This window comes from Trichosurus vulpecula, chromosome 7 (assembly GCF_011100635.1).
Source record: "Trichosurus vulpecula isolate mTriVul1 chromosome 7, mTriVul1.pri, whole genome shotgun sequence".
Classification (NCBI taxonomy): Eukaryota; Metazoa; Chordata; class Mammalia; order Diprotodontia; family Phalangeridae; genus Trichosurus; species Trichosurus vulpecula.
In genome coordinates this window covers 16,754,066-16,781,549 of record NC_050579.1, presented here as the reverse complement: position 1 = coordinate 16,781,549, position 27,484 = coordinate 16,754,066, and the positions used below count along the sequence as shown (strand labels likewise).

Sequence of the window (27,484 nt, the reverse complement as noted above, 5' to 3'; positions counted from 1 at the left end):
ACTATGAAACAAGCCAATCCCTGCCTATTCCTTCCTGGGGTTTTGTTCTTAGCGGTAGTTCATTTGACTCCACCTACTACTGTTCCTTTTCCTTTTGCAGGTAATGCACCATGTATGGATGGAAGGGGATACCTCTGGCAACTGTGACCTTTGCTCCAAAAGCATCAAGTGCTACCAGCCAGGGACCTCAGTCCACTGTGTGTGGTGCCAGATCACGGTGAGTTGTTGCCCAGGCTGGGCAACCTACAGCTTGTTGTTTTTTTTTTTTTTAAGGATAAAAGAAGTAGGGGCCAAACCAGTCTCCTCTTGCTAAACTGGACTCAAAGAGTAACTTTTCCCTGTAAAGTAGGAAGAAGGTCTACAGTGGGCCATCACCAGACTTTTGAACATTTTCATCGGTGGCTTAGATAATGAGATAAATGCTATACTTAAGAAATTTTCAGATGATAAAAATATGGGAGGGCTGATACTGTCACTGAGCGACAGGATCCAAGAGGATCTTTGCAAGGCTAGAGCATTGGGCTTAAACGATGAAATCCAACATAGATAAATGTAAAGTCTTATAGTTGGGTTAAAAGATCAATTTCCTGATCATAAGACAGAGGAGGAACCATCAAACAAAACTATATGAAAAAGATCTGGGAGTTTTAGTGGACTGCATGTTCAGTGTGCACCAGCATTGTGATAGCCTTTGCCAAAATAGCCAAATGTGATAGCCAAAAAAGCTAACTCCTCCAGGAATAAGAAAGTAGTAGTCCCACTCTACCTTAGAAAATCTACATATAAAATATTATATTCAGTTCTAAACATCAAAGCTTAGGAAGGACATTGAAAAGCTGGAGATTATCCAGAGGAGGGTGACTTTGAGGCCATATCCTATAGGACGAGTTGGAGGAAGACAGAATATTTAGTCTGGAGAAGATAACACTCAGGGGAGAGTAAGATAGTTATATCCTGGTATTTAAAAGGCTGTTTTATGCAGGAGGTATCAGACTTGTTCTATTGAACCTCAGTGGGCAAAATCAGAAATGATGTCCATGAGGTGGTCACCAAGTCTCAAAGTATATGTCTCAGCAGGTTGAAAAAATTAGAAGCCTTCCCAATAAGATTAGGGGTAAAACAAAGATGCTCAGGGTGCCACTAATATTTACCACAGTGCTAGCAAAGCTAGGTATAGTAGTAAGATGATATGATAATTTGTTCAAAGAAGCCTAGACCGCTAACTAAAAATTAATTGAAACAATGGCTTCAGCAAAGTTTCAGGATATAAGATAAAGCCACTTAAATCATTAGCATTTCTATATAACCAACAGAACCCAGCAAGAAGAGCTAGAAAGAAAAGATCCATTTAAAATAACTACAGAAGCTATAAAATACTTGGGACTCTATCTTGCAGGATTCATTGAGGGTCTATATCAATTTAAATATAAAACAATGTTTGCAGAAATATAGACAGACATAAATATTAATTGATCATAAATAGGTTGTTCAATACTTAAAGAAATTAATTCAGGCTATTCACTGAAAGGTCAAATACTGAAACTGAAGCTTAAATATTTTGGCCACAAAGGAGGAAGGACTCATTGGAAAGGATCTGATGTTGAGAAAGATTGAAGGCAAAAGGAAAAAGGAATGGCAGAGGATGAGGTGGATCGATAGTATCATGGAAATAATGTTCTCCCAGATGAATTTTGTTATTATCTTTTCTAGCTCTGTAAGTTTTTTGATAGTTTGGTTGGTATGGCTCTGAATAGATAGATTAATTTAGATAGAATCATCATTGTTATTATACTGGCTCAGCCTACCCATGAGCTATTGGTATATTTCCTATTATTTAGATATGATTTTATTTGTGTGAAAATTGGTATATAATTGTGTTCAATAGTTCCTGGGTTTGTCTTGGCACATGGACTCCCAAGTATTTTATATTGTCTACAGTTGTTTTAAACAGAATTTCTCTTTCTATCTGTTGTGACTAGATTTTGTTGGTAATATATAGAAATGCTGATGATTTATGTGGGTTTATTCTGTATCCTGCAACTTTGCTAAAGTTGTTCATTTCAAGTAGTTTTTTAGTTGATTCTCTAGGACAGCAGGGGGACCCTGCGGCCTCAAGGCCTCAATAAAACTATAGCAATATATCACAAAGATCACACTTTATGACTAAATAAGATTTATACCAAGAATGAAGGATTGGTTTAATATTAGGAAAACTATAATTGACCATATCAATAAGAAAAACAGCAAAAATCACATGATTATATCAATATATGCCAAAAGCTTTTGACAAAATGCAGCACTCATTTCTATTAAAAACACTAGAAAGAACAGGAATAGATGGAGTTTTCTTAAAAATAAGCAGATCTATCTAAAACCAAGAGCAAACATTATATTTAATAGGAATAAATTACAAGTTTTCCCAATGAGATCAGAGGTGAAGTGAGGATGTCCATTATCACCACTGTCATTCAGTATTGTACTAAAAATGCTAGCTATAGCCATAAGATAAGAAAAAAATGAAGGAATAAAAATAGGCACCAAGGAAACACAACTATCACTCTTTGCAGATAAGATGGTATACTTAGAGAACTTTGTAGTCTATCAAAGTTAGTCGTCACAGATACCGCGTGTCTGTAATCGTGTATAATGTTCTCCTGGTTCTGATCCCCTCGCTCAGCATCAAATCACTTAAGTCTTTCCAGGTTACTATGAAGTCCATCTGCTCTGACTCACTGATAATTAGACAAATGCCCATTAAAACAACTCTGAGATACCACCTTTCACCTATCAGTATGGTTAACAAGATAGAAAATCAACCTAACAAATACTAGAGGGGATGTGGAAAACTAGGCATGTTAATGCATTGTTGGTGGAGTTTTGAGCCAATCTAACTATTCTGGAGAAAAATTTAGAACTATGCCCATAGGCCTAAAAAATTATGCATACCCTTTGACCCAACAATACCACTACTAGGTCTGTATCCCAAAAAGAGCAAAGAAAAAGATCAAAAAATTTATAGGAGCTCTCTTTGCTATGGCAAAGAATTTGAAATTGACGGGATGCCCATCAATTGGGGCCTGGCTGAACAAGTTGTGGTATATGATTGTGATAAAATACTATTGTACTGTAAGAAATGATGAGCAGGATGCTCTCAGAAAGACCTGGAAAGACTTACATGAACTGATGCAAAATGAAATGAGCAGAACCAGGAGAACATTGTACACAGTAACAGCAATATTGTAAGCTGTGAAAGGCTTAGCTACTTCGATCAAGACAATGATCCAAGACAATTCCAAAGGACTCAAATGAAAAAATGCTGTCCACCTCTGGAGAGAATATTAATGAACTCTGAGTAGAGATTGAAACATATTGTTTTTCATGTTATTTTTCTTGCTTTTTTGCTACATGGCTAATATAGAAATAGATATTGCATGATTTCACTTTACAATGAGTATCATACTGTTATTTTTAATGCATGTTAAATTTTTAAAAACTAACCTATTTCTGGATTGACTAGCCACTTGAAGAAAGTGACTTAGTTGTGTGTTTTTTTAACCCTCTATCCCTTGGGAAGGGAGATAAAGAAGAAATCCTCCCTATAAAAGGTCAACAGAGCACTAAACTGCTGGGTTTGAGTCTTGGGGCATGAGAGGCAATATAGTTGAAGTCAGGTAGTCCAGATTCAAATACTTTGCTTTGCTGTGATCTCTCTGTGTGACGTTGGGCAAGCCTATCAGTCTCTCTAGCTCTCAGTTTCTTTATCTGTAAAATGAGTGGATTAAACTATGCTTTTCCAGTTCTAAATCTGTGATGCCTTAGCCCTGGCTCTGATCTCCCTGTTAGAGAATTGGTATGACTTTTCCCCATGGTCTCAGAACCTAATGCAAATATTCTTCCAGGGGTGAAAGGAAGGAACAGGACTCTAATGGCAATTCAACTAGGGGCAGCAGGATTAGATAGGCCATCCATCATCATCTGGTTGATAGCAGCTTTGGGAAGTTCTTTGGTGCCCACAAAGTTGGTACCACTAGTGTCCTTCCCTGGACCCCAACATACCTTATCTTTGATATTCACAGGCAGCCCCAGAAATTCAGTATGGTGGGCCTGGGGAAATTAAGTGAACATCTTGCCTAACTGCTTATGGCTATGACCCAAGATGGTTCTCTCCCTTCATCTGATCCCTTATCCTCTCTGGTCTTTCTTCTTTCTCATCAGGTTCACAAAAAATGTGCTGCCTACATTTCACCAGAATGCGATGGTGGCCAACTCAGAGACCATGTTCTCCTGCCAACGTCGATATTCCCCATGGTCCTGGTGAGCATATTACTATTCTTTCATTAACTCATTCATTTAAAAATCATTCCTTAAGCATGTACTATGTGCCAAAGAACTGTACTAAGTTTTGTGGATACAAAAACAAAAATGAAACAGTCTCTGCTCTCAAGGAGCTTGTGGGGGAGGGAGAGAACAACAGGAATAATGATAAGTAGTATAAATATAAACCTATATGTATACATGTACATATATCATACAAAATAATTTAGTTTGGGAGTTGCAGCACGTTGGAAAAATCCAGATAGGACTCAGAACTGGGCACTTTGAATCATCATCCCTTGAAGAAAATTATGGATTCTATAAGGCATAGGTTAGGAAGAAAACCCATTACTGACATGAGCAAAGGAAGAGATGGGAGACGGTCTATACACAGGGAACGAGCAACAGGCAGACCACTTTGACTGGAATGTTGAATACATGAAGGAGAGTAAGGTGCAATTAGTCTGGCAGGGTAGACTGGAATTAGATTATCAAAGACTTGGAAGACCAAACAGGAATTCATATTTTGTCCTAGAGGCAATTAAGAGCCATTGGAGATTCTTAAACCAGGGTGGGGGGGTCATGGTCAGTCTTAGGCTTAAGGAATGTCAATTTTGTAGTTGAATGAATAAGGTAGTGGAGAAGAAGAGGCTCAAAGTAGGCAAACCAATTAGGAAGCTTATAGCGATAATCCAAGTAAAAGGTGATAAGTTCCTGAAATGGGGTAGTGGATATGTGGGGGGAGAGAAAGGGACAGATGCAAAAAATGTTTTGCCTTTTTTTGTATCCTTAGCACTTAGCACAGTTCCTGGCATATAATAGGCACTTAATAAATGTTTATTAACTAACTGACAAGCTAGAATCAACAGGACTTGATAAAGCATGTTGCTCAACAGCAGGAAAGTAATGAGGAGACAGGGAAAGAATGAAGATTAGAGCAACAGATATGATGATAGTGGTGACATCTGCTAGAGAACACAGGAAGGCATAAGACCAAGGATGCATGTAGAGATATTGACCTTGGCAAGAAGAAGAGTCACCTCTTATTCAGAGACTTACGAAAGGGAGAGGAAGCAGAAGATGATATTAAGGGGTTGTAAGATGAGGAGAAGGGAAGAAGAGGGAGATCAGGACAGGTGGCATCTATTTTCTGAGTATAGTATGAAGTGTTACTATGGGCAAGTTAGCAATACCCTTGTCTCAAGGTTATAATGAAAGTACTTTGGATATTGTAACATACTAACAAAAGTGGGGAGGAAGAAGAGAACAAGCGTTTATTAAATACCTATTATGTGCCAAGCATTGTGCTTAATGCTTTACAAATATTGTCTCAGTTAATCTGTACAACAACTCTGGGAAGTAGGTGTTATTATGCCCATTATACATTTGAGAAAACTGGGGGAGTCAGAGGTTAACTGACATGCCCAGCTAGTAGGCTGGGTTTGTTAGCTTACAAGGTTAGTAAGTGTCTGAGACTGGATTTGAATTCAGGTCTCCCTGACTCCTCCCATAAGGCTAATGCTTTATCTACTGCACCACCTAGCTGTTTCATATCTACTAGTTATCATAGCTGTCCCAAAGATGTTTTCAAGGAGCCTACTGAAGATGAGTTTATATCTCAACAATTTTATTCTGTAGTAAAGAGCAGTCATTTAATGCACTTAAGAGATAGTCTGTTGAACAAAGAACACAAAAGAACAATAGAAATGCAAACTAAATTGTGGATAGAGCACTAGATATTGCATCAGGAAGACCAGGCTTCAGATCCAGCCTTGAACTGGCTCTATAATCCAAGGAAATTCTCTGATCTAAATTTTCTAATTCTCAGTTTTCTCTTCTATAAAGTGGAGATTAAATAATGGCTACCTTATAATATTGTTGTGAGAATCAGATTATATGATGTGCCCTGGAAACCTTACAGCACCATACAAACACTAGTTAATAATATTAAAGCATTACATAAATGGGCAGCAAGGTGGCGCTGCAGTGGATAGAGTACTGGGCTTGGAGTCAGGAAGACTCCTCTTCATGAGTTGAAATCTGGCCTCAGACACTTAATAGCTGTGTGACCCTGGGTTCTGTTAACCCTTTTGGCTTCAGTTTCCTTCTGGAGGTGGAGAAGGAAATGGCAAACCACTCCAGTATCCCTGCCAAGAAAATCCCAAATGGGGTCATGAAGAGTTGGGCACAACTCAAAAATAACTGAACAGTTACATAAATGCAAGTTATTGTTATTATTATTATTATTATTAATTATTCTCATTTTCACATTCAACAGAATTCAGATGTAAATGGTCTTGAGACTAGCCATTCTCCTGCTATTGATTTTCTATATTTAATGTTTAGTGGAATGTTGCATGGGCAGCTAAAACCATAGATAGAATAGGATAGAAATGTTGAATAGAATTTTGTCCTCTGCAGCTTCACTGAAAGGTATCCTCAGAATCACTCCAATACAAGGCAAGGTGATAGGGATGAGAGACACTTCAAACTGTTCCTACATGGCTTTGATTTCTCCTACTAGATCTCTATATTTTGGGAGTTTTTTGTGCCATGCAATTTGGGGGTTATGAGTATTTGGTATGACAACATCATTTAAAAACATCATTCTTAGCTTTTTATGGGCCAGTGTTATGTCTCATCAATTATGTACACCTCTGTCTTGGATGGTGCTCTAAGTGCAATAGGATTTATTTGTTGAATTCATAAAGATACTAGTGCTTAAATCTGCAGTATAGAGCTAACTGTTAATTCGTGCAGGATAAATAACAGGTTTCTGCTATATAGTTTTTTGTACATTTGATCATGACTTCTTAGCTATTCCGTAAGTGCTAAATTTTTGCAACATGTTGTAATATGTTGCAGAGTTTTTACTTTGTTACTAGCAGTGGTAATAGTGGTAGAAAGAAATAATGAATTAATTAATAAATTAAAGAATGACTCGAATTTAAGAAAATGCATTTATTAAATTTTTGTATAGTTCTAGGCATTGTGCTAAGTACCAAGGATACAAATACAAAAGAGTAATAGTCTCTGTCCTCCAGGAACTTACATTCTTTTTAATTTTTATTTTTTTTAGGTCACGGTGAGTTTATTGTCCATACAGCATACCTAATTGCATCCAAAATCATTTCTCAAATCCAACTTTAAACTAGTCAGAAGAACAGGTTATTAATTTTAAAAAACACTGAACAAATCAGCTTTCTTAAGAGGCAATCAGCTCTATGTCACAGCCTGATCCAATAAAGCAGCCTCATATACTTTCTCCAGACTTTGTTCACATGGAGCATGTCTGTGACAGCACTCTAAAACAACCATGCCTCTTAAAGAACCCATTGTGAGAGAAGAAAATTGAAATGATATGGCATCACGCTCATTACAGCAGACCAAAAAAAAGTTCAAGACCAGAAACTCTGCAACTGAGTTAACTAAGGTACATCTATTTGCTTTATCAAGGGCAGGGGCTTGCCAGAATATTTAGGATGCTATAAAAAGCATAGTCTTCAAGGGCTTTTGTTGAATCTCTTTCCCCATCAAAATGGGCTGTATGGAAAAGGTAAGCTAGGCCACAGGAGTTAGCAAGATCAGGCATTTATTTATTTCATGGTGGTTTCTTTAAACTTGAGACTAAAATTAGAGACATTCAAATACATGGGAGTAGTTCTTGTTTAGTCGAAGATATCAGGCAGTTTAGAGTCTGTAATCATTTGATGCTGCAAGGTAGATGGAGTAAGAAAGAGGAACTTACATTCTAAGGTGGAAGACAACACATTTTGGGGAGTAGGAGCCATAGTAGAGTGATATGACCTGGGAAGTCACAAGTATGGTGGCCGGACTCTAGGGCAGTCAATTGGTCAATTTTTTTAGAAGCAGTTGTAGCATTGATTCATTTATTGGTTTGGGGTGGGGAAAGGGGAAAGTGGAATGGGAATGAAATCAAAATGTCAAGATGGCTAGGATAGAGTACAGTTGGGGTCTGAGGCTATGCAGATGTGGAGGATTCTCACCAATCAAAATAACCAAACCCCAGGACAGGATTTCCATTAGCACTAGTAGCAAGATGGGGCATGTGGAAACATGGCTGGGACAGAATATGACTGGGGGTCTGGTGCTCCCTAGATATAATAGGATCTCACCAATCAGTATGGCGCTGGATTTCTGCTCAAGGCCCAAGCTGGTGACAACAGTCCTTTCTAAATTAGTTTGCTGGCAGAGTTTTATTTGTATGTGATTCCATCTCCCACCGATTTTTGTGGGACAGTGGATAAAGGGTTGGATTTGGAGTCAGGAAGATCTGAGTCCAGTTGCTACTTCAGGCCCCTGGACAAATTGCTTTAACCTCTCAGTGCTTGATTTTCTCATCTGTAAAATGGAGCTAAATACTAGGACCTATCTCCAAGAGTTGTTGTGAATATCAAATGAGATAATATTTGTGACACATTATGTAAAGGTTAGCTATTGTTGTGTATCAATGGTTCTCTTTGCTGTTACCCACAGCCAAAGATTTCATGCTGAGCTGAGGGCAGCTAGTAGAAAGTGCCCTCTCCCTCATAAGTCACTTTAGACCTTCTTTAGGTCACAAGCTCCTACTTGTTCCTCCGTCCACCACAGGACACTTCATTTTTTGTGTCTGATTTTCTTAAATATATTTCTCAGCTGTTTATGTTCTGAGTCATGGTTGAGTTTTGTTTTTCTTCTCTCCTTCCAAAGGAGGAAAAAATGCACAATAAAGATTCTGAGTTTGAACTTCAAGACCATTTAAAACAAGATGGTGGGGCAGCTGGGTGGTGCAGTGAGTAGAGCACTGGCCCTGGAGTCAGGAGGACCTGAGTTCAAATCCGGCCTCAGACACTTGACACATTTACAAGCTGTGTGACCTTGGGCAAGTCACTTAATTCCAATTGCCTTGCCTTCCCCCCTCCAAAAAAAGAAAAAGAAAACATAAGATGCCCCACAAACAACCCAATCAAATGACAATGAATGAAAATGAATTACAGGTATAGTCACTTTCTTGAATATGCTATTCCTCATTCATTTGCCTTTTAATAAAATTTTAATAAATTTTAATAACATCTAGTAATTTAATAACATTTAGTAAAAATTGCCCAGGGATTCACATGGAAAAAGCATGACTATAGAGTTCCTCTCTCTAACCTGAGGTGGACACTTGCATGGTGGTGAGGTTTCCCAAGCCCCTTATATCTTCCTGAGTGACTTTTTTGGTCCTTCCATTGACAATTCAGCAGGGATACTTAGGAGATGTCTCATTAGAAGCTAAACCCAGCCTGAAAGTGGGGGAAGAGAAACACATTAACAATGGGTCATGGCAGCCCAAAAATCTGCATTAAGAAAAGCATAGTACCCAGAATGGGTGAGAACATAACCCTGTTTTACTCTGCCCTCATCAGATACCTGGAATTTTGCCCAGAGAGGGGTGACCAGGATGAGGCCAGGAGACCATGCCACAGAAGGATCATTTGAAGGAAGTAGTGATAATTACCTGAAAAAAAGGAAGGCAGAAGGGAGAAATAATATCTTCAAGCGTTGTGGGTTCAGTCATGTGGAAGAGAAATTAGGCTTTTTTGCTCAGCCAGAAAAGGTAAAAATGGGAGCAAGTGGGTCAGAGTTGCAGAGTTTTGCTTGATTTAAGGGAAAAGTTCCTAAATATTACAGCTGTCCCAAAATTGAATAGGAAAAAAATTGAAGAGAATAAAAGAATTGCCAGATCTGAAACTATATTATAAAGCAGTAATTATCGAAAACATCCAAAATAGGAAAAGAGAAGGAGAATAGACCAAAGAAGCAAAACCTAGAAGGAAGAGAACACAGTCGTGTAGGCCTCAATAAATCCAAGAGCACAAACTCTGGGGATGAAATCCCCCTGTTTGATAAGAACTACTGGGAAAATGTGGTCAAAATTAGGCTTAGACCAACAACTTACACCACATACTGCAATAAGCTTTACTAAGTACTGGGCGTAACAGACAGAAAAGGAAGACAATCCCTGCTCTCAAGGAGCTCATACGCTAAGGTGGGGAAACAACACATAGGGAAGGAGAAGCTGCAATTGAGGGATTCAGAAGCAATTGTGATCTGTGAATAATGAATTGAGGTTCTATTGGGCCACAAGAAATGAATGTGAATGTGAAGAATTCAGGGAAGCATGAACAACTGTATAAAATGATGGAAAATGAAATATGAACAATATACAGAGTGAATACAAAAAGTGGAAGTAATGATAAGAGGCAGCCAAACTCATGAATTCTAGTGGCAGATTTTGGTCACAGAGGACAGATGGTGAAATACGTGTCCATCAAATTAGAGAAGTAGGAGACTATGGCTGTGGAGAGTGGCATATGCTGTCAGATGTGATCATTTTGTCAGTTGGTTTGTTACAAGGAAGATGGATGGATGGATGGATGGATGGATGGACAGATGGACAAATGCATAAATACATACATTGATAGATCATAGATATATATGTAGACAGATACAAAGACATAGACAAATACAGAGAGAAAAGTGAAAGATAAAAAGAAATGGAGAGGGGGGGGAGAGAGAGAGAGAGAGAGAGAGAGAGAGAGAGAGAGAGAGAGAGAGAGAGAGAGAGAGAGAGAGAGAGAGAGAGAGAGAGAGAGAGAGAACGTGTTTATGAAATGCTTACTGTGAGCCAGGCTCTTTGTTAAGGTCTATGACAGCAATACAATCAAGACAAAGAGTCCCTGCCCTCAAGGAGCCTATATTTTAATGGAAGAAGACAACATATAAAGGGGAACTTGAAGTGGAAGTGGTACTTGGGGGTGGCATGGTGTCAAGGCCTAGGCCATGGCAAGATAACACAATAGCTCACGTATCAGAACTGGGGTACAAAAGAATAGAGTCCAAGCCTCTTGGTGAGGGTGGGGCGAGAATGCAGAGATAACAGCCCAAGTAGAAACGGCATAGATTGCACATAGTTAAGCCAGAAAGTGAGAGTGTTAAGTGGGTAATATGTCAGGAAATGATTGTGTTGTAAAAAGAAAATAGTAAGATTGCAAAAATAGAGGGATATGAAGAAAAATAAAAATACATTAAGTAGTGAGGCTACTTTATTATTCCTAGTGTCAGATTTTTAGACAAAATAAAGTCAAGCTTTACCTATGTTAGAAGCTCGTCTTTTATTTAGAAAAATTTGAAAATGCATAGATAAAAATAAAATATAGATCTTTAAATTCTATGATTCTGTGAATATCTGTGGGTGAATCTGTCTCTTTGTGTAAATATATACATACATATATATATATATAGGTGTGTGTGTGTGTATGTGTGTAGAAATATGATTAGTGAAGCTCTATAATGCAAAATAAAATGGACTACCAGGGTGTTCCTAAGGTCTGGACACATAGGCAATTGACAGCAATGTGGAGTTATTGCATTGAGTTCACGTGAATCTTGTAAAGCGCATCAACCTTTGCATTGCAAATGAATTGAAGATGTTATTTGTAAATATTCCAATTAAATAAAATGTTGTTGAAAATTTCATTCATTTCATTTCTTGAAAATATGCATTTTTTGCCTATGTGTCCAGACTTTAGGAACACCCTGTATATTTGGAGATCTGGACTTCACTTCAGATTTTCCAGGCTCAGTGACCACATATCAGATGTTGTAGGACTGACTCCTTTTTAGGTTCAACTCAGACTAGATAATCTATGTCTTTCTGTTCACAAGATTCTGTGCTTTATTATTACAACATTGCCTCAATATGTTTGTTTCCAACTTTATTCCTTTCCTCCAAACTCTTTGAGGACATTTAACAGATATTATCATTGTTCGAAATGTTTTATTTGCATTTCTAAGAAGCAATTTCTTGTTTAGTGCTTGTGGAGGGTTTTGTCTTGACAGTGTTACAGCTGCACAATGTTTTGATTTGTTCCTTATTCTCTGCTATTTCTCCCATAATTTCCAATAATATTTAAGGTTGTATTTCTGAAAAATCTTTTATCTCTTAAATTTTTTACATCGAATAGTTCTGTTAAATTTTTCCTTGATTTGCTCACTATCTCTGTTCAGACATGGCGATAGAAGGGGGAACTGAGACAACATCGCAAAGAAAAACAGAACTAGTGGCAGATGAATTCTGTTCTGAGGATTTGATGGGAAAAAAGAAGGGAGAGTGAAAGGAATATACTTGTGCAGAAGAGAGGAAGAATTTCTCATAATTATGAGAAAGAAGAAAAAGCATATGTAAGAAGACTGAATAGTGGAAACAGACATCAGTTAAACATCATTCTTATATAAAGCATTCAGAGGACTGAACATGCATAACACATGCAATTTGGTATGGAAATACATCAAATTCAACAGAGAAAGAAGTGGAGATGGGGGCGGGGAGGTGAAAGAGAGAGCATAGTACCGGGAAGGGAATAGTTGCAAGCAAAACACATTTCCCAGTCATGAAAGGATATTAAAATGGGGAATAAGAAAAGGAGGTGGGGAGGGGGAGAGAGAGAGAGAGAGAGAGCGAGAGAGAGAGAGAGAGGAGAGAGAGAGAAGGAGAGAGAAGAGAGAGACACAGAGAGAGCAAGAGATAAAGAGGGAGAAAGAGGAAGGAGGAGGAAGAAGAAGAAGAACTACTACTGCTGCTGCTACTACTGCTACTACAGCAACCTAAGATGACCAACAATTGGAAAATGGCTCAACAAATTGTATTGTATGAATTGTACTGTAATAGAATACTATTGCACCATAAGAAATACTGAGATCGTTTCAGAGATCACTGGGTAGTCTGAACTGAAACAGAGTGAAGTAAGCAAGAGCAAGAAGAACAACTCTGAAGGAAAGACAAAATCTTGAAAATGACCAGCTATGTTTCCTGAGCACCAGTGAAGCAGCATGTTACCTGTCTTGCAGAGGGATGATGAACCAGAGATGCAAGAAGAGATATACACTATGGGGGGATGGCCACTGTGTGGATCCATTTTGCTTGACAATGCTTACTTGTTACAAGGGGTTGTTTCTTCTCCTTTCTCTTGTAGGTTTTTTTTTTGTTCTGTGGCATAACACGGTAGAAGGAGAGATTAGCAGTGGTAATGCCAAAAAAGACTATTAAACCTTGTTTTAAATACACAAAAGAGAACAGTGAAGTTCAGAAGAAGCAAAGGAAAGGAAAACAGCTTTGAAAGTAACATGTAGAAGTTATATACTTTAAAAAAAAGCAAGGGGAGGTCTATGATTTCACACGCAGTCCTCTTGTTTGTGCTGCTGTGTATATGGAAATACTCTCTTGTTATTTAAGTTCAGAATAAGAAAATTAAATTAACTTTTTAAAAATGAATGAATAAAAATTTTTTCGAACTTTTCTTTCAATTGTACTGTAATGTTTGCTCTTCCTTCACATTCCTGTTTCCTGTTTCTACCATTCTTTTTTAATTAATGAAATAAGACAGAAGTGAGCATAGATGCCACATCATCTTCATTTTCTGTTCTGGACAAAGCCAGTAATTCTACGTGATTCTATCTCTCATTTTTCATTTTTTGTACATCCATGTTTCCTCTACACATGAGCTACAGCCTGTATAAGTAAGCTGAGGTGGGGCCAAGCATGAGAAGTAACCTGAAGAACCCCAGGAAAATCCAGTTGAGACCTTGCTTGGTCTCCAGTGAATCACTCTCTTCTGGGGAAAGTGCTTTACCAAATCCTAGGACATTGTCCTTGGTGCTTCCTTCTGTATCAGTTGTATTGACTATTGATGGTAATATTAAATATATATGGTCTTTTTTCTCTGTCTTTCCTCAAAGGAGAGGAAAGAAGAAAGCACATCTACCACCGTCCCTAGTTCAAACTTTGATGGTGCCATAACCGACGCTGAACCCAGTTCTTCGACCAAGGATGTAAATGATTTGGAGGTACAGTAGTTTTCCCCGAAGCTTCCATTTTTAATTTGTTAACCATTTTCTCTTATTTCTATTTTTAAAATAAATTTTATCTTTGTTTTTTACATCAGCTACATCTCTTTTGTAAAATAAACTTGTTTTACATAAATTTAGACTCTGTTCCTCCTACTGTTCCCCCCTCCAAATTGAATATTTCATTTTTGCATTTCTTCTCCAATTTATTTTATTGTCTGGTATTTTCCCACAATTTCCAGTAATGTTTAAAATTATGTTTCTGGAAGACTTTTACCTTTCAAATGTTTCACACAATGGGCTTTCATCAGATTTTTTCCATTGATTTAGCCACTATTTCTGTTTAGAGGTGGCAGTGGAAACAGGAGCAGAGACGGCATTTCAAAGATGTCTTTCTTGGGAACTATGGCTCCAGGACCTTAGGCAGCAAGGGTACAAACTCAAGTGGGAGATTTGTGGAAAGGAGTAGAATCAAAAAAGGATAGAAGCACTGCCCAGGCTGGAGAGGACAAGGACAAGATGTGACAGAGAGAAGCCAGAAACTTTTAACATTGGTTTTATTTCTGATTTCCTGCCAAATAAAATTACCTGTGAATGGTGAATGATTGAGGAAAAGTGGCTAATAGAGAATTGAAATCCAAGAAAAGTCAACTAATGACCAATGTGCTCTTCACTTTCATTTGAGAGTTAAAGTCCACAGGTGTAAATGAACCACATCCCAGGATACAGAAAGAACATGTGTATAGGATTGTTGAGTTACTGTTAGTTGTGTTTTTAAAGATTGTGGAGATGCATGCTATAGAAGAGTAGATGGGCAAATGTCTATCACCTATCAATGAAGAACTGGTTAGTGACCATTTACTAAAGGAAATGAAGATCACGCAGAGCTAACAAGGTGTATTACAAGCAGTACCAGGCAGATATTCCTAATTTTCTTTTTAAAAATATTTTCCCAATTACAAATAAAAAATTTTTAACATTCTTTTTTTAAATTTTGGTTCCAAAATTCTCTCCTTCCTTCCCTCAGTTTCCTCTCATTGAGAAGGCAGACAATTTGGTAGAGGTTATACATGTTCAGTCATGCAAAACGTATTTCCATATTAGTCATGTTGTGAAAGAAAACAAACCAAAGGGAAAAAATGAGAAAAAGTTTTAAAAAACCATACTTCCATCTGGATTCAGACTCCATCAGTTCTTTCTCTGGAGGTGAATAACATCTTTCATAATAAGTCCTTCAGAATTGGCTTAGATCATGGTGTTGCCAAGAATAGCTAAGTCATTCACAGTTGATCATTGGACAATATTGCTGTTACTGTGTGTGATCTTCCCCTGGTTTTGCTCACCTCACTTTGCAGCATCATGCTAACCATTTCTTATAGCACGATAGTATTTCATCACAATCATATACCACAACTTGTTCAGTCATTCTCTAATTGCTGGGCATCCCCTCAGTTTCCAATTCTTTGCCACCACAAATGAAGCTGCTATACATTTTTTATACATATAGGACCTTTTCCTTTTTTATTCCTTTGGGATACAGACCTAGTAGTAATATTGGTGATTCAAAGGGTAATCACAGTTTTATAGACTTTTGGGCATAGTTCTAAATTGCTCTCCAGAATGGTTGGATCAGTTCACCTCTCCATCAACTGTGCTTTAGTATCCCAATTTTCCCACATACTCTACAACATTTGTCATTTTCCTTTTCTGTCATATTAGCCAATCTGCTAAGCATGAGGTGGTATCCCAGAGTAATTTTAATTTGCATTTCTCTAATCAATAGTGATTTAGAGCATTTTTCATATAACTATAGATAGCTTTGATTTCTTCATCTAAAACTGCCTGCTCATATCCTTTGACCATTTATCAGTTGGGGAATAACTTGTATTCTTGTAAATCACTTCTCTTCTCCTTCTCCTTCTTACTTCCCTATTGGTAAGATAGATTTCAATACACAACTGAGTACACATTTATGTTATTCTAATCAGAGTAAGGTTCAAGATTGTCTGCCACTCCTATATCCACCTGTTCTGTAAAGGCTCTTTTGTGTCTCTTTTATTTGAAATAATTTACCTCAGTTTATCTCTCCCTTCTCCCAGTTATTCCCTCTTTTCTACCCCTTAATTCTATTTTTGAATATCATCCTATCATAGTCAATTCAACTCACGCCCTCTGTCTACGTGCACTTCTTCCAATTACCTTATTAATGATAAAATTCTTAAGAGTTAAAAGTACCATCTTCCCCCATAGAAATGTAAATAGTTTAACCTTATTGAATCCCTTATGATTTCTCTTTCCTGTTTACCTTTTTATGCATCTCTTGAGTCTTATATTTGAAAATCAAATTTTATGTTCAGTTCTGGTCTTTTTATCAGAAATGCTTGAAAGTCCTCTATTTCATTAAATATACACTTCCCCCCTCCCCAAAGGATTATACTCATTTTTACCAGTTAGGTGATTCTTGATTGCAATCCTATCTCCTTTACCTTCTGGAATATCCCATCTCAAGCCCTTTGATCCTTGCTGCTAAATCTCATGTTATGCTGACTGTGGCTCCATGATATTTGAATTGTTTCTTTCTGGCTGCTTGCAGTATTTTCTCCTTGACCTGGGAACTCTGGAATTTGACTGTAATATTCTGGGACTTTTCATTTGGAGGTTTTTTTCAAGAGGTGATCAATGGATTATTTCAAATTCTATTTTACCCTCTGATTCTAGATTATCAGGGCAGTTTTCCTTAATAATTTCTTGAACATTGACATCTAAGCTCTTTTTTAAATTATCACTTTCAGATATTCCAGTAATTCTTAAATTATCTATCTTCTGATCTATTTTCAAGGTCAGTTGTTTTTCCAATGAAATATTTCACACTCTCCAATTTTTTCATTCTTTTGATCTTGTTCTATTATTTCTTGATGGCTCGTGGAGTCACTCACTAGCTTCCACTTGACCAATTCTAATTTTTAAGGAACCATTTTCTTCAGTGAGCTTTTGTACCACTTTTTTCATTTGGCCAATTCTACTCTAGTTTGTTAGTGTTCCTTCTCATCCTGGGACTGCCACCCAGAACTGTGTATGGACAATGCAACAGAGTCCTGCACCCAATCCCAGCAAAGGGTCCCCTTTAGTCTCCTTCTGACCAGTTGTCCAACCTCTTTAATGTATGGAGAACGAGGGTTCTGGAATCCTCCAATGCCAATTCAATTGCCCCCAAGGTCTGCTGCTGACTTGCCAGGGCCCAACCTGCACTGCACTGCATTCCACTCTCACCTGAGTGAGATATATCTTTTCTCTTAACCTTCTTAGTTGTCTTGGGCTAGCCAATTGTTGCATCTTTTCCTTTTGTTGGTTCTGCCAGTCCAGAATTCATTGTGAGGTGTTATTTTGGAGTTGTTTGGAGGGGAATTGGAGAGCTCAGGCAAGTTCCTACCTGTACTCCACCTTGATGACTCTGCCGCTCTCATTTTTTTTACATGATTATCAGACAAATAGATCAAAGGGATCTTACAGACAGTTAACTTGATTTTGATCATTTTAATCATTTCACGATGATAGTCTTGACAACAAAACAGAAGACGTGAGATAGTCAATAGACAACTGTGTAAACGGCCAAACCCAGGCAACACAAAAATGGCTATGTGTCATCTAGCTATAGAGGTCCCTGGTGAACCACAGATCTATGTTTGATCCTCTATTATGGAATATTTTTATTAGTGAGTTAGACAAAACCATTGACGGTATGTTAATCAAATTTAAAGATGACACAAAGTTTGAAAAGGCAGCTAAGCTATTGGATGCCAGAATGAAAAAAAAGGTAGATTCATAGACTAGAACATTTGGATAAATACTAGCTGTGTGACTCTGGGTAAGTTGCTTCACCCTGTTTGCCTCAGTTCCTCAACTGTACAATGAGCTTGGGAAGGAAATGACCAACCACTCCAGTATCTCTGCCAAGAAAACCCCAAACAGTATCACGAAGAGTTGGACATGACTGACATGACTCAACAGCAACAACTAAGATCAGATTTCATGGAGATAAATTCAAAGTCTTAAACTTAATTGCAAAAAATCAACTTTTCAAGATAGGATGGGGCATGTCTTGACAGAAATTAGTCTGAAGAAAATTTAGGAGTTTCATTGGATGACAAAGTCCACACCTGACCTGACTGCAGAAGCAGGGATTCCAGAAGTTGAAGGAAAGCCTTACTATTTTAACTTGGACGTGACTTATTTTTAATGGGACAATATTGAATACTAATGATCATTGCTTGCCTTTCTAATTGCCTTTGTCATCTTTGGATTATATCATTCTGGAATGTTTTCCAACAATCCTACGTAAATTAACTGGTCTATAGTTCAGACAGTTGACTTTTCCTACTTTTGAAAATCAGGATATTTGCCTCTGTGCAGCCTTTTGACTTGTCTCCTATGTTCTAGAATCATTTAGAGGTCACTAATGGTCTCAATAATCATCTCCACAAATTTTTTGATGCCATGAGATGTGGTAACTTGAACATGTCGAGGGAAGCTGAGGGCACTCTGACAATTTCCTTAAGTATCTTGGCTTTCAAACCTTGGATGTTTTTGTTCTATTCATACCAATTCAAACATTATTCTATTAGGAACTTAATAAGTCTGATGTTTTAGGGGGCTGGAATTTCCATCCATACCAGAAAAATAATAATGAAATTGATGGCTAATATTTATATATCCCCTCCAGGTTTAAAGTGTTTACATGTATTGTCTCAATTAATTTATTCCTTTCAATAGTACTATGCTCTAGGTGCTATTATAATCCCCATTTTTAAAATGAGGAAACTTAAACAGGGAGAAGTTAAGAGATTTCTTCAAGATACACATATTGGAAGTAGCTGACATAGGTCCTTCTACTCAGGTCCTTCCTGACTTCAAGTCTGAAACTCTATACATTATACCACCTTGAGTCCCAAGCAGCAGTCCTACTTATTCCTTGATCTTCCTCTTTACCTCCACCTAAAATTAAGAGTCAAAAGTCCATTTAGACATCTGAAACGATCTCCGATCTTCTATACTCACTAGGCAAAGAAAGAAGAATTCTGCTCCTTCAGTTCCCACCTCAAAATCATTGCCAAATCTTTTTATCTTATTTTATATCTCTTTGAGTGCTTATATTCATCATAGAAGTCCCTGACTAGAAACCACAAAAATTAAATAGAGTAAAAAGAAATCAACAAGTCAGACTAAGAAGAGATTTAAGAAAACAGTCAAAGATTGGAAAAAAAGAAAATATAAGATATCAATTATACTTTTAATTGACTTGGAAAATAGGCCAAGCAGAGATCATTGTCTTCATGATTTCCAAAAGCCTGGAAACTCACTAAATTTAGGGGAAAAATCATAAAATGAAAACAGTCACAATCTATTAATACTAGGTGGAATTGTGAACAGAGTGGCAAACCTGGAATCAGGAAGACTTGAGTTGAATTCTAGTCTCTGGTGATTACAAGCTATGTAAACCAGGGCAAATCACTTAACCTTTGCCTATATCAATTTCCTCTTCTATAAAACGGATATAAAAATACCAACTTCCTCTCAGAGTTGTTGGGAAGATCAGATGAGATATTTGTAAAGCATCTTACAAAACTTGAAGCATTGTATAATTCTGGGAAGACTGAAAAAAATCCATCAATTTCCTCCTAAAAGAATTCCCCAAAGAAAAAGTTTCAGTAATATTATATTCAAAATCCAGGAAAAATACTGCAAGCAACCAGAAAGAAGTAATTCAAGTACATAGTAAGAAATGCTCAAAACATATCAACTTCTACTACAAAAAGAGGTTTTGAAATACTATATACTAAAAGGTAAAAGATAGGTGGCAAAGTGGACAGAGTGTTGGGCTTGGAGTCAGAAAGACTCATCCTCCTGAGTTCAAATCAGGGTCTCAGACTCTGGGTAAGTCATTTACCCCTGTTTCTCTCAGTTTCTTCATTTATAAAATGAACTGGAGAAGGAAATGACAAACCACTTCAGTATCTTTGCCAAGAAAACTGCAAATGGGATCATGAAGAGTCAGACATGACTGAAACAACTGAATAACAAAAATAGACGTACAATCAAAAATAACTTCCCTGAAAAGCTGAGCATATTTCAACAGAGGACTCAAATATTCCTGATGAAAATGCCAGACTTAAGCAGGAACTTTGAAATGTAAACATAAGAGTCAAGAGAAACCTAGAAAAGTAAGTTGGCTTGAATAATAGGAATGGGCTAGGTGATGAAGTTGTGCTAACATTCTAATATGGGATGAAAAAATAAATCTCCCATCAGAACCTTAATATCATAAAAAGTACTGAGAGAATTATATGAGAAAAACAGATGATCTAGGAGTGGATGGATTGTATTCTAGGAGGTGCATAGAATGGAAGAAAGAGAAGAGAAATTAAAGGAATAAACTAGTGAAGAAGGGAAGAAGAAGGGATAGAACCAACTACATCTCATAATTGGGATGAGTGAGAAGAAACACATATAAGCATGGAAGAAGAGATGGGAAGAACAGGCATCAGCTGAACGTCATTATTTGAAGCAGAAAAAAGAATGAAGATAGAAACAGTTTAGTACAGATATATCTTAAATTCAACAGGTCAAGAATGGGAAAAGGTTGATGTTAAAGATAGGATAATACCAGGGAAGGAATAGTTGCAAGCAGAACAAATTTCCTGATCGTGAAAAAAAGTATTAAAATGAATTTTTTTTAAAAGATAGAGCCAAAGAATTAGAATCTAATGGGAAGCCTGACAATTCGGAAATGGCTGAATTGATTGTGGCATATGAATATAAAGGAATATTGCTTGCACCATAAGAAATGCTGAAAGATATTATCTCAGAGAGTACTGGGTAGTATGAAATGACAGTGAAATGAACAGAAGCAAGAAGGGTAACTCTAAATGAAAAACAAAATCTTGAAAACTCAGTCATAAACTATGTTTCCTAAGGACCTCTGATGCAGCATGCTACCCCTCTTGCAGAGAGAAGATGAACTCAATCAAGATCTATGAAGAGATGTACATTTGCAGGGCATGCATTGTGCTGGCCACTTTGCTTGACTCTGCTTATTTGTTACAAGAAGTTTCCTCTCCTTTCTCTTGTGGGGCATTTTTAGTGGGATAACGTGGTAGAAGGAGAGCTCAGCAATATTAAGGCCAGAAAAAGACCATTGAACCATGTTTTAAATGCACCAAGAAGAATGAAGGAAGTTGAGAAGGAAGAACAGGCAAGAAGAACAGTTATAAAAGCAACATATAGAAGTTATTATTTACTTTAATAAAAAGCAAGTGGTATGAAGTGGAAACGCATGGTTTCATGTGCAGTCCTCTTTTTTGTGCTACTGTGTGTATGGAAATACTCTTTTTTAAGTTCAGAAAAGAAAAATAAAATTAATTTTTCAAAAATTGAATGAAAATTTCTTCAATCTATTCTGTCCTTCAATTTTGCTTGGATGTTTGCTCTTCTACCTCCATTTTCCTGTTGTCTGTTTCTACAATTGTTTCTATGAATCAAATGAAAAGACAGAAATGAGTATAGATACCACATCATCTTGATTTCCTGTTCATTGACAAAGTCACTAAAAAAATAGCTTGTATCTGATCCTATCTCTTCTTTCGCATTTTTTGTACATCTGTGTTTCATCTATACATGACCTACAGCCTATATATATGTAAGCTGAGGTGAGGCCAAGCAAGGGAAATAAACTGAAGAGCCCCAGCAAAATCCAATTGATACTTTTCTTGGTCTCTAGTGGACCAGACTCCTCTGGGGAAAATGCTTTACCAAACCATAGGATGTTGTCTTTGTTGCTTTCATTCTGTTTCAGCTGTATTTGCTATTGATGGTAATATTTATCATGTTCATTATTTATGGTCTTTTTTCTCTTTTTCTCTTTGTCTTTCCTCAAAGGAGAAGAAAGAAAAAGAAAATATGTCCACCATCATCCCTAGTTCAACCCCTGAAGAGGCCATGATGGATGCCAAACCCAGCTCTTCAATCAAGGATGTAAATGAAGTGGAGGTACGGTAGTGTTCCCTGAAACTTCCCTTTTTAGTTTTTTACCCATCTTCTCTTTCTTTCTATTTTAAAATAAATTTTATTGTTTTCTTTTATTTTTACATCACCTAGATTTCTTTTATGAAATAAATTTATTTTAGAAATTTTTGTCCTTCCTGTGGTTGGGCCTGCACTTTAGGAAAATCACTTTAGCGCTTGAATGGAGGCTGGGCCAAAATGGGGAGAGACTTGAGGTAGAAAGACCACCCCCCCCCAGCAGCTTTTGCAATAGTCTACATGTGAGGCGAGGAGGGCCTGCACCAGGTGGTGGCAGTGTCAGAGGGGAGAAGGGGGCATATTCCAGAGGTGTTGTAAAGTTTAAATCAACAGGACTTCACAACTGCTTAGATATGGAGTGTGAGATCCTAAGGAGTCGAGGGTGACTCCTAGGCTGTGAGCCAATTTAATAGCCAAACTGAAATCAGAGAAAGTATATTTAAAAGAATATATAACAGAGCAGGTAAGAGAATATATGCCATAATAAAGACTGAAGAAGGTCTCCCATTGGGAGTTCCAGATCTTAGCCCAGGGGAAATTCCTCCACGTCTCTGATGTAGCAAGTTGGGGACAAAGACATGATGGAGACTGCCAACTCCTCTCATGTTGGCTTCTTCCCGGAGTCTTTCCCTCAGCAACCTGAAGTGGGGTTGGCATCATCTATCTTCTCTTTCAAAGCTAAAAGCATAAAACATCCAGACAGCCTCCAGTGCATTGAAGAAAAACTCAAAAAAAGACTGATGAAACTGAAGCTCTCTCATACTCTATCCAACTCTGCCCCATTTCTTAAGCAGGCAAGGAGCACTGATCTCCTCTAATAAGTAAAGAGTTCCATACCACTGGGTTTGGGGCCTTAGGTTACGTTTCTCCATTGGGTTGAAACTCTTTATAATTCCTTGCAAAAGTAAGCTGGGATAAGTCCAAAGTATGTAGATATAAAGTATAAACACAAGAATCAGATCTTTAAAACAATAAGAATGCTTTTCCTGGCCTTCCAGGTAACTAATCTTTAGTAATGTTAAAAACTAAAATAAAACAGTATACATAAGAAGTACATATGGCCCTCTACAGATTATCACCTAGATGTATTGCAGACATGGATAGTCTATGTCACTCAAATGAACAAGTCCAAGCCCTGTCATAGACTTTAAAGGCATTTTACCCAGATACCCATCATTAAAGATAGGAAAATGATGATAACGTGTGATCATTTATCTAGGATGGCATCACGGTCCATGTTCTCAATTTTGACCATCACCTCTGCATGAGGTCCTATGAGTCCAGATGGACTAGACCCATTAGGGACTGATGATGAAGCTGATGTGACTATCCTTGGGGCACAGAACTATGGCTCCAGAACAATAGGCAATAAGGGTACAGGCTCAAATGACAGATTTGTGGAAAAGAGTAAAATCATAGAAGGAATAGAACCGCTGCTCAGGGTGGAAAAAACAAGGATAGAGCATGACAGAAATCAGAAGCTGTCGGCTAACTTTGTTTCCATTTTCCTCTCCCCCAAAAATGATCAGTGTGCTATCAATAACAGAAGGAAAATGGCTAAAAAGAAGTTGAAATCCAAGGAAAAATGATGATAAATTTACACTTGACTTTCAGTTGAGATTTAAAGTCAGCGGGTCTAAATGAACATCCCAGGAAGAAGAGGTGGCTATGACCATTGAGCTACCATCAGTTCTTTTGAAAAATTGTAGACATATGTACTTGTTGTTCAGTAATTCAGTCACGCCCAACTCTTTGTGACCCCATGGATTAATTGCCCATGGGGTTTCCTTGGCAAAGATACCAGAGTGGTTTACCATTTCCTTCTCCAGTTTTATGCAGACAGGAGTTAAGTGGCTTGCCCAGGATAACCCAACTAACAAGTGTCTTAAGTTCAGATTTGAACTCTAGTCTTTCTGGTCTGTCTGACTCCAGGCCCAAGACTTTTATCCACTGTGCCACTAGCTGGCCTGGATAGACATACTACAGTAGAGAAAAATCTAAATGTTTTTGAAAAGGGAAGAGGGGAGGTCTGTGAATTATAGGCCAATTATCTTGAATTTGATTCCTATCAAAATTTTAAAACCTGTCAATGAAGAGTTGATTAGTTAGGGACATTGACAAACAAAAAGTCCCAGACAGATATTTCTAATTTTCCTTTTTTCTCAACAGTTATTAGAGGAATAAATCAAGCAACTATTATAATCTGGGTGAATCATTTGACAGAATGTCTCATATTGCCTGACACCAAGGTAGTAAAAATGTGAACTAGTCAGTAGACAACTGGGTAAGTGACCAAACCCAGAGAACTCATAACAGATTCTATGTGACATTATACAGAGGTCCCTAGTGAAGTGCCCACAGACCTATGTTTGACCCTGTAATATGTAATAGTTTTATCATTCAATCGGATAAAACATTGCTGATATGCTAATCAAATTTGAAGATGACACAAAGATAGAAGAGTAACTGGCCTATTGGATACTAGCATGAAAAAAGAGAGATTTAAAGTCTAGAATATTTATCCAAATCTACTACAATCATATTTCAAAAAGATAAATTCAAAATCTTAAGGTTGAATAAAAAAATCAACTTACCAAGTCAAGATAGAAGAGGCATGTCTAGGCAGAAATTAGTCTGAAAAAGGATTTAGTGGGTCTATTCAATGACAAGCACAGTGTGATGACAACTGGCTACAGAGTCAGACACAGGAGGCTGGGGAACAGCCTCGCTGGGATAACAGGGACATGACTTGTTTTTAATGGGCCCATGATGTTTATTAGTGATCGTTGCTTCCCTTTCTACTTGCTTACAAGTAATCCTCTTATTATTGAACTCTGGAATGTTTTCCAACATTTTTGTTCTATCTATGCCAATGCAAACATCATTCTCCTTACCACTGAGTAGATAGGTATTTTTTCTCCCTTGGGGGAGAAGAGGTTGGGAAGATCCATTACCATCTATCCCATAATAATAATAGCTAAGTTTTATTTGGCACATTAAGATTTGAAGACATATGTATGCATATATATGTTTAGACAGACAGACAGACAGACAGATAGATAGATAGATAGATATAGTCTCATTGATTTGTTTCTCCCAACACCCTTTGGTGTAGGTGCTATAATTATGCCCATTTTACAGATGAAGAAGCTTAAGGTGAGAGAGCCGAAATGGCTTCCTCTGGATCACATAGCTAGTAAGCATCTGGGGTAGGGTTTCAATCCAGGTGTTCTTGACATCAAGTCTGACACTGTATCCCCTATGTCACCTGGAATCCCAAGCAGCAATCCTATCTGTTCCTTGATTTCCCGCTTCACCTCCATTTAAAATTAAAATAAATCAGAGCCAAAATTTCATTTAGACTGCTGAAATGATCTTCCAACTTTAAATTCTATATTTAAATCACTAGGAAAGGAAAGAAAAATCCATCTCCTTCAGTTCCAAGACTTGTTTCGTCTTAAATCTCAATCTCTTTCCTTACTTCTCACACTCATTGCAAAAATCCCTGATTCAGAACCACTGTCCACCTCCACTCCCAAGGTCATCTTTCTCACTTCTATTTTAACTATATTAACCACTCCTCTTAAAAAAAACTAAATCAAGTGATATTCAGTATCATAACTTCCAGATTGCAGGCTCCTGACGGGTAGACTTGGTGTGCTGTTAATCTTTGCAGGGACCCAGTATCTATGACAGAACATTGCTTACAGTAGGTGCCAAATAAATGTTAAATTGGCCATATGGTAGAAAGAGCTCTGGATGTGGAGGGGATGAGATATGTACTAGACATGTGACCCTGAGCAAGGCATTTGAACTCTTTAATAATCAATTTTTTCATTATGACATAGTTAGGAAAATTTTACTGCCAATTGCACAAGAAAATAGCAAGTCACTCAAGCCTCACGTTTCTACTTCAGCAAAAACCTGAAATTCTCTCTAGACCCTTTAAAGATTAAAAATTCCAATGAGAATCAGGAATATGTGGTGTCTACCATTGCAGAAATTAAAAAAGAAAAAGAAATTTCAGCCAGAAAGGGGGCAACCACAACAGCAGTACAAGAGCAGGCAAACAAGCCAGCATCCTCCCTATGTAACCAAATATGGGTCAGGTCACACGTAGCCTAGGTCTAGATGCATCAAGAGTGGAGGTTCCCCCCCAAAAAAGTTCCGAGATAGTCTCCAAAGTGAGGACCTGGGAAGAATCATGCTCATACTGATATAGCCTAGGTGTCCCAGGGCTCCAGGTATCTTGAACTATGACATAAGATTCCATGAAATACATAAATATTTAGTGCTCTGAATCTCAGATATCAAGGGGGGTCCAGCCCTGGAAGGTAGAGGTCAGCACAAAAACCCAGGGGACCTAGGTTGAGACTGAGCAAAACCTAGTGTTATACCTAAGGAAATAAAGCTGAAGTGATGGGTAACCAAAAAAGACCCCAATGAGATAAAAAAAACAGTGCAAATCTAGACATCCCCCCAAAGAACCCAAAAATAAGTATAACAGCAACAAGAAGAGAATCAAGGGGAAAATGGATTTTTGCAAAGACTACATAAATACTTAGAAGAAATGAAGCAAGTTATTAAAAAAAGTGAAAAGTTCTGAGAAAAGCTTTAGAAGGAGAATAAATAGTTTAAAAGAAGAAGTGGTAATTTCCCAAGTACTGGAAACCCTAAAAATTAAAATAGAGTGAAAAGAAATGAAACAAAAAAGAAATATTAGAAGAAAATAAAAGATTGGAAGAAAAATAGAAGATATAAGATAACTGATTTTTTAAAATTGAGTTGGAAAACAGGTCAAGGAAAGGTCATTGCAGAGATAAGAAAATAGGATTTTTGTAAAAGCCTAGAAACTCGCTGCTTAAATCTCTTAGGATTAGGTGGTACAGTGAACACAGTTCTCGACCTAGATTCAGGAAAACCCGAGCTCAGTTCTAGCCTTAGACACTTACCAGCTATGAGACCCTGGGCAACTCACTTAATCTTTCTCTGTCTTGGTTGCCTCATCTATAAAATGGAAATACTAAGAACACTTACATGTTACAGTTGTGGTGAGACTCAAACGTGATAATTCCTAAAGCACTTTGTAAGCCTTAAAGAACCACATAATTATGGAAGATTTAGGAAATGCATCAATCTCCTCCTGAGAGAAACCACAAAAGGAAAAGTCCCAGGAATGCCATAGCCAAAATCCAGAACTCCTACA

The 27,484-nt window shown here is 37.5% G+C and overlaps 1 protein-coding gene across 1 annotated transcript in view; it reads left to right on the top strand.

Annotated features, from left to right (window-relative positions):
• Nucleotides 1–27,484, top strand: part of DGKG (diacylglycerol kinase gamma) — a 229,009-nt gene that overhangs the window by 52,331 nt on the left and 149,194 nt on the right. The window contains exons 11-15 of the mRNA XM_036768121.1: nucleotides 101–217; nucleotides 4,216–4,314; nucleotides 7,394–7,399; nucleotides 14,095–14,202; nucleotides 22,135–22,245. Coding sequence (XP_036624016.1) covers nucleotides 101–217; nucleotides 4,216–4,314; nucleotides 7,394–7,399; nucleotides 14,095–14,202; nucleotides 22,135–22,245 — 441 coding nt within the window. The remainder of the gene's footprint in view (nucleotides 1–100; nucleotides 218–4,215; nucleotides 4,315–7,393; nucleotides 7,400–14,094; nucleotides 14,203–22,134; nucleotides 22,246–27,484) is intronic.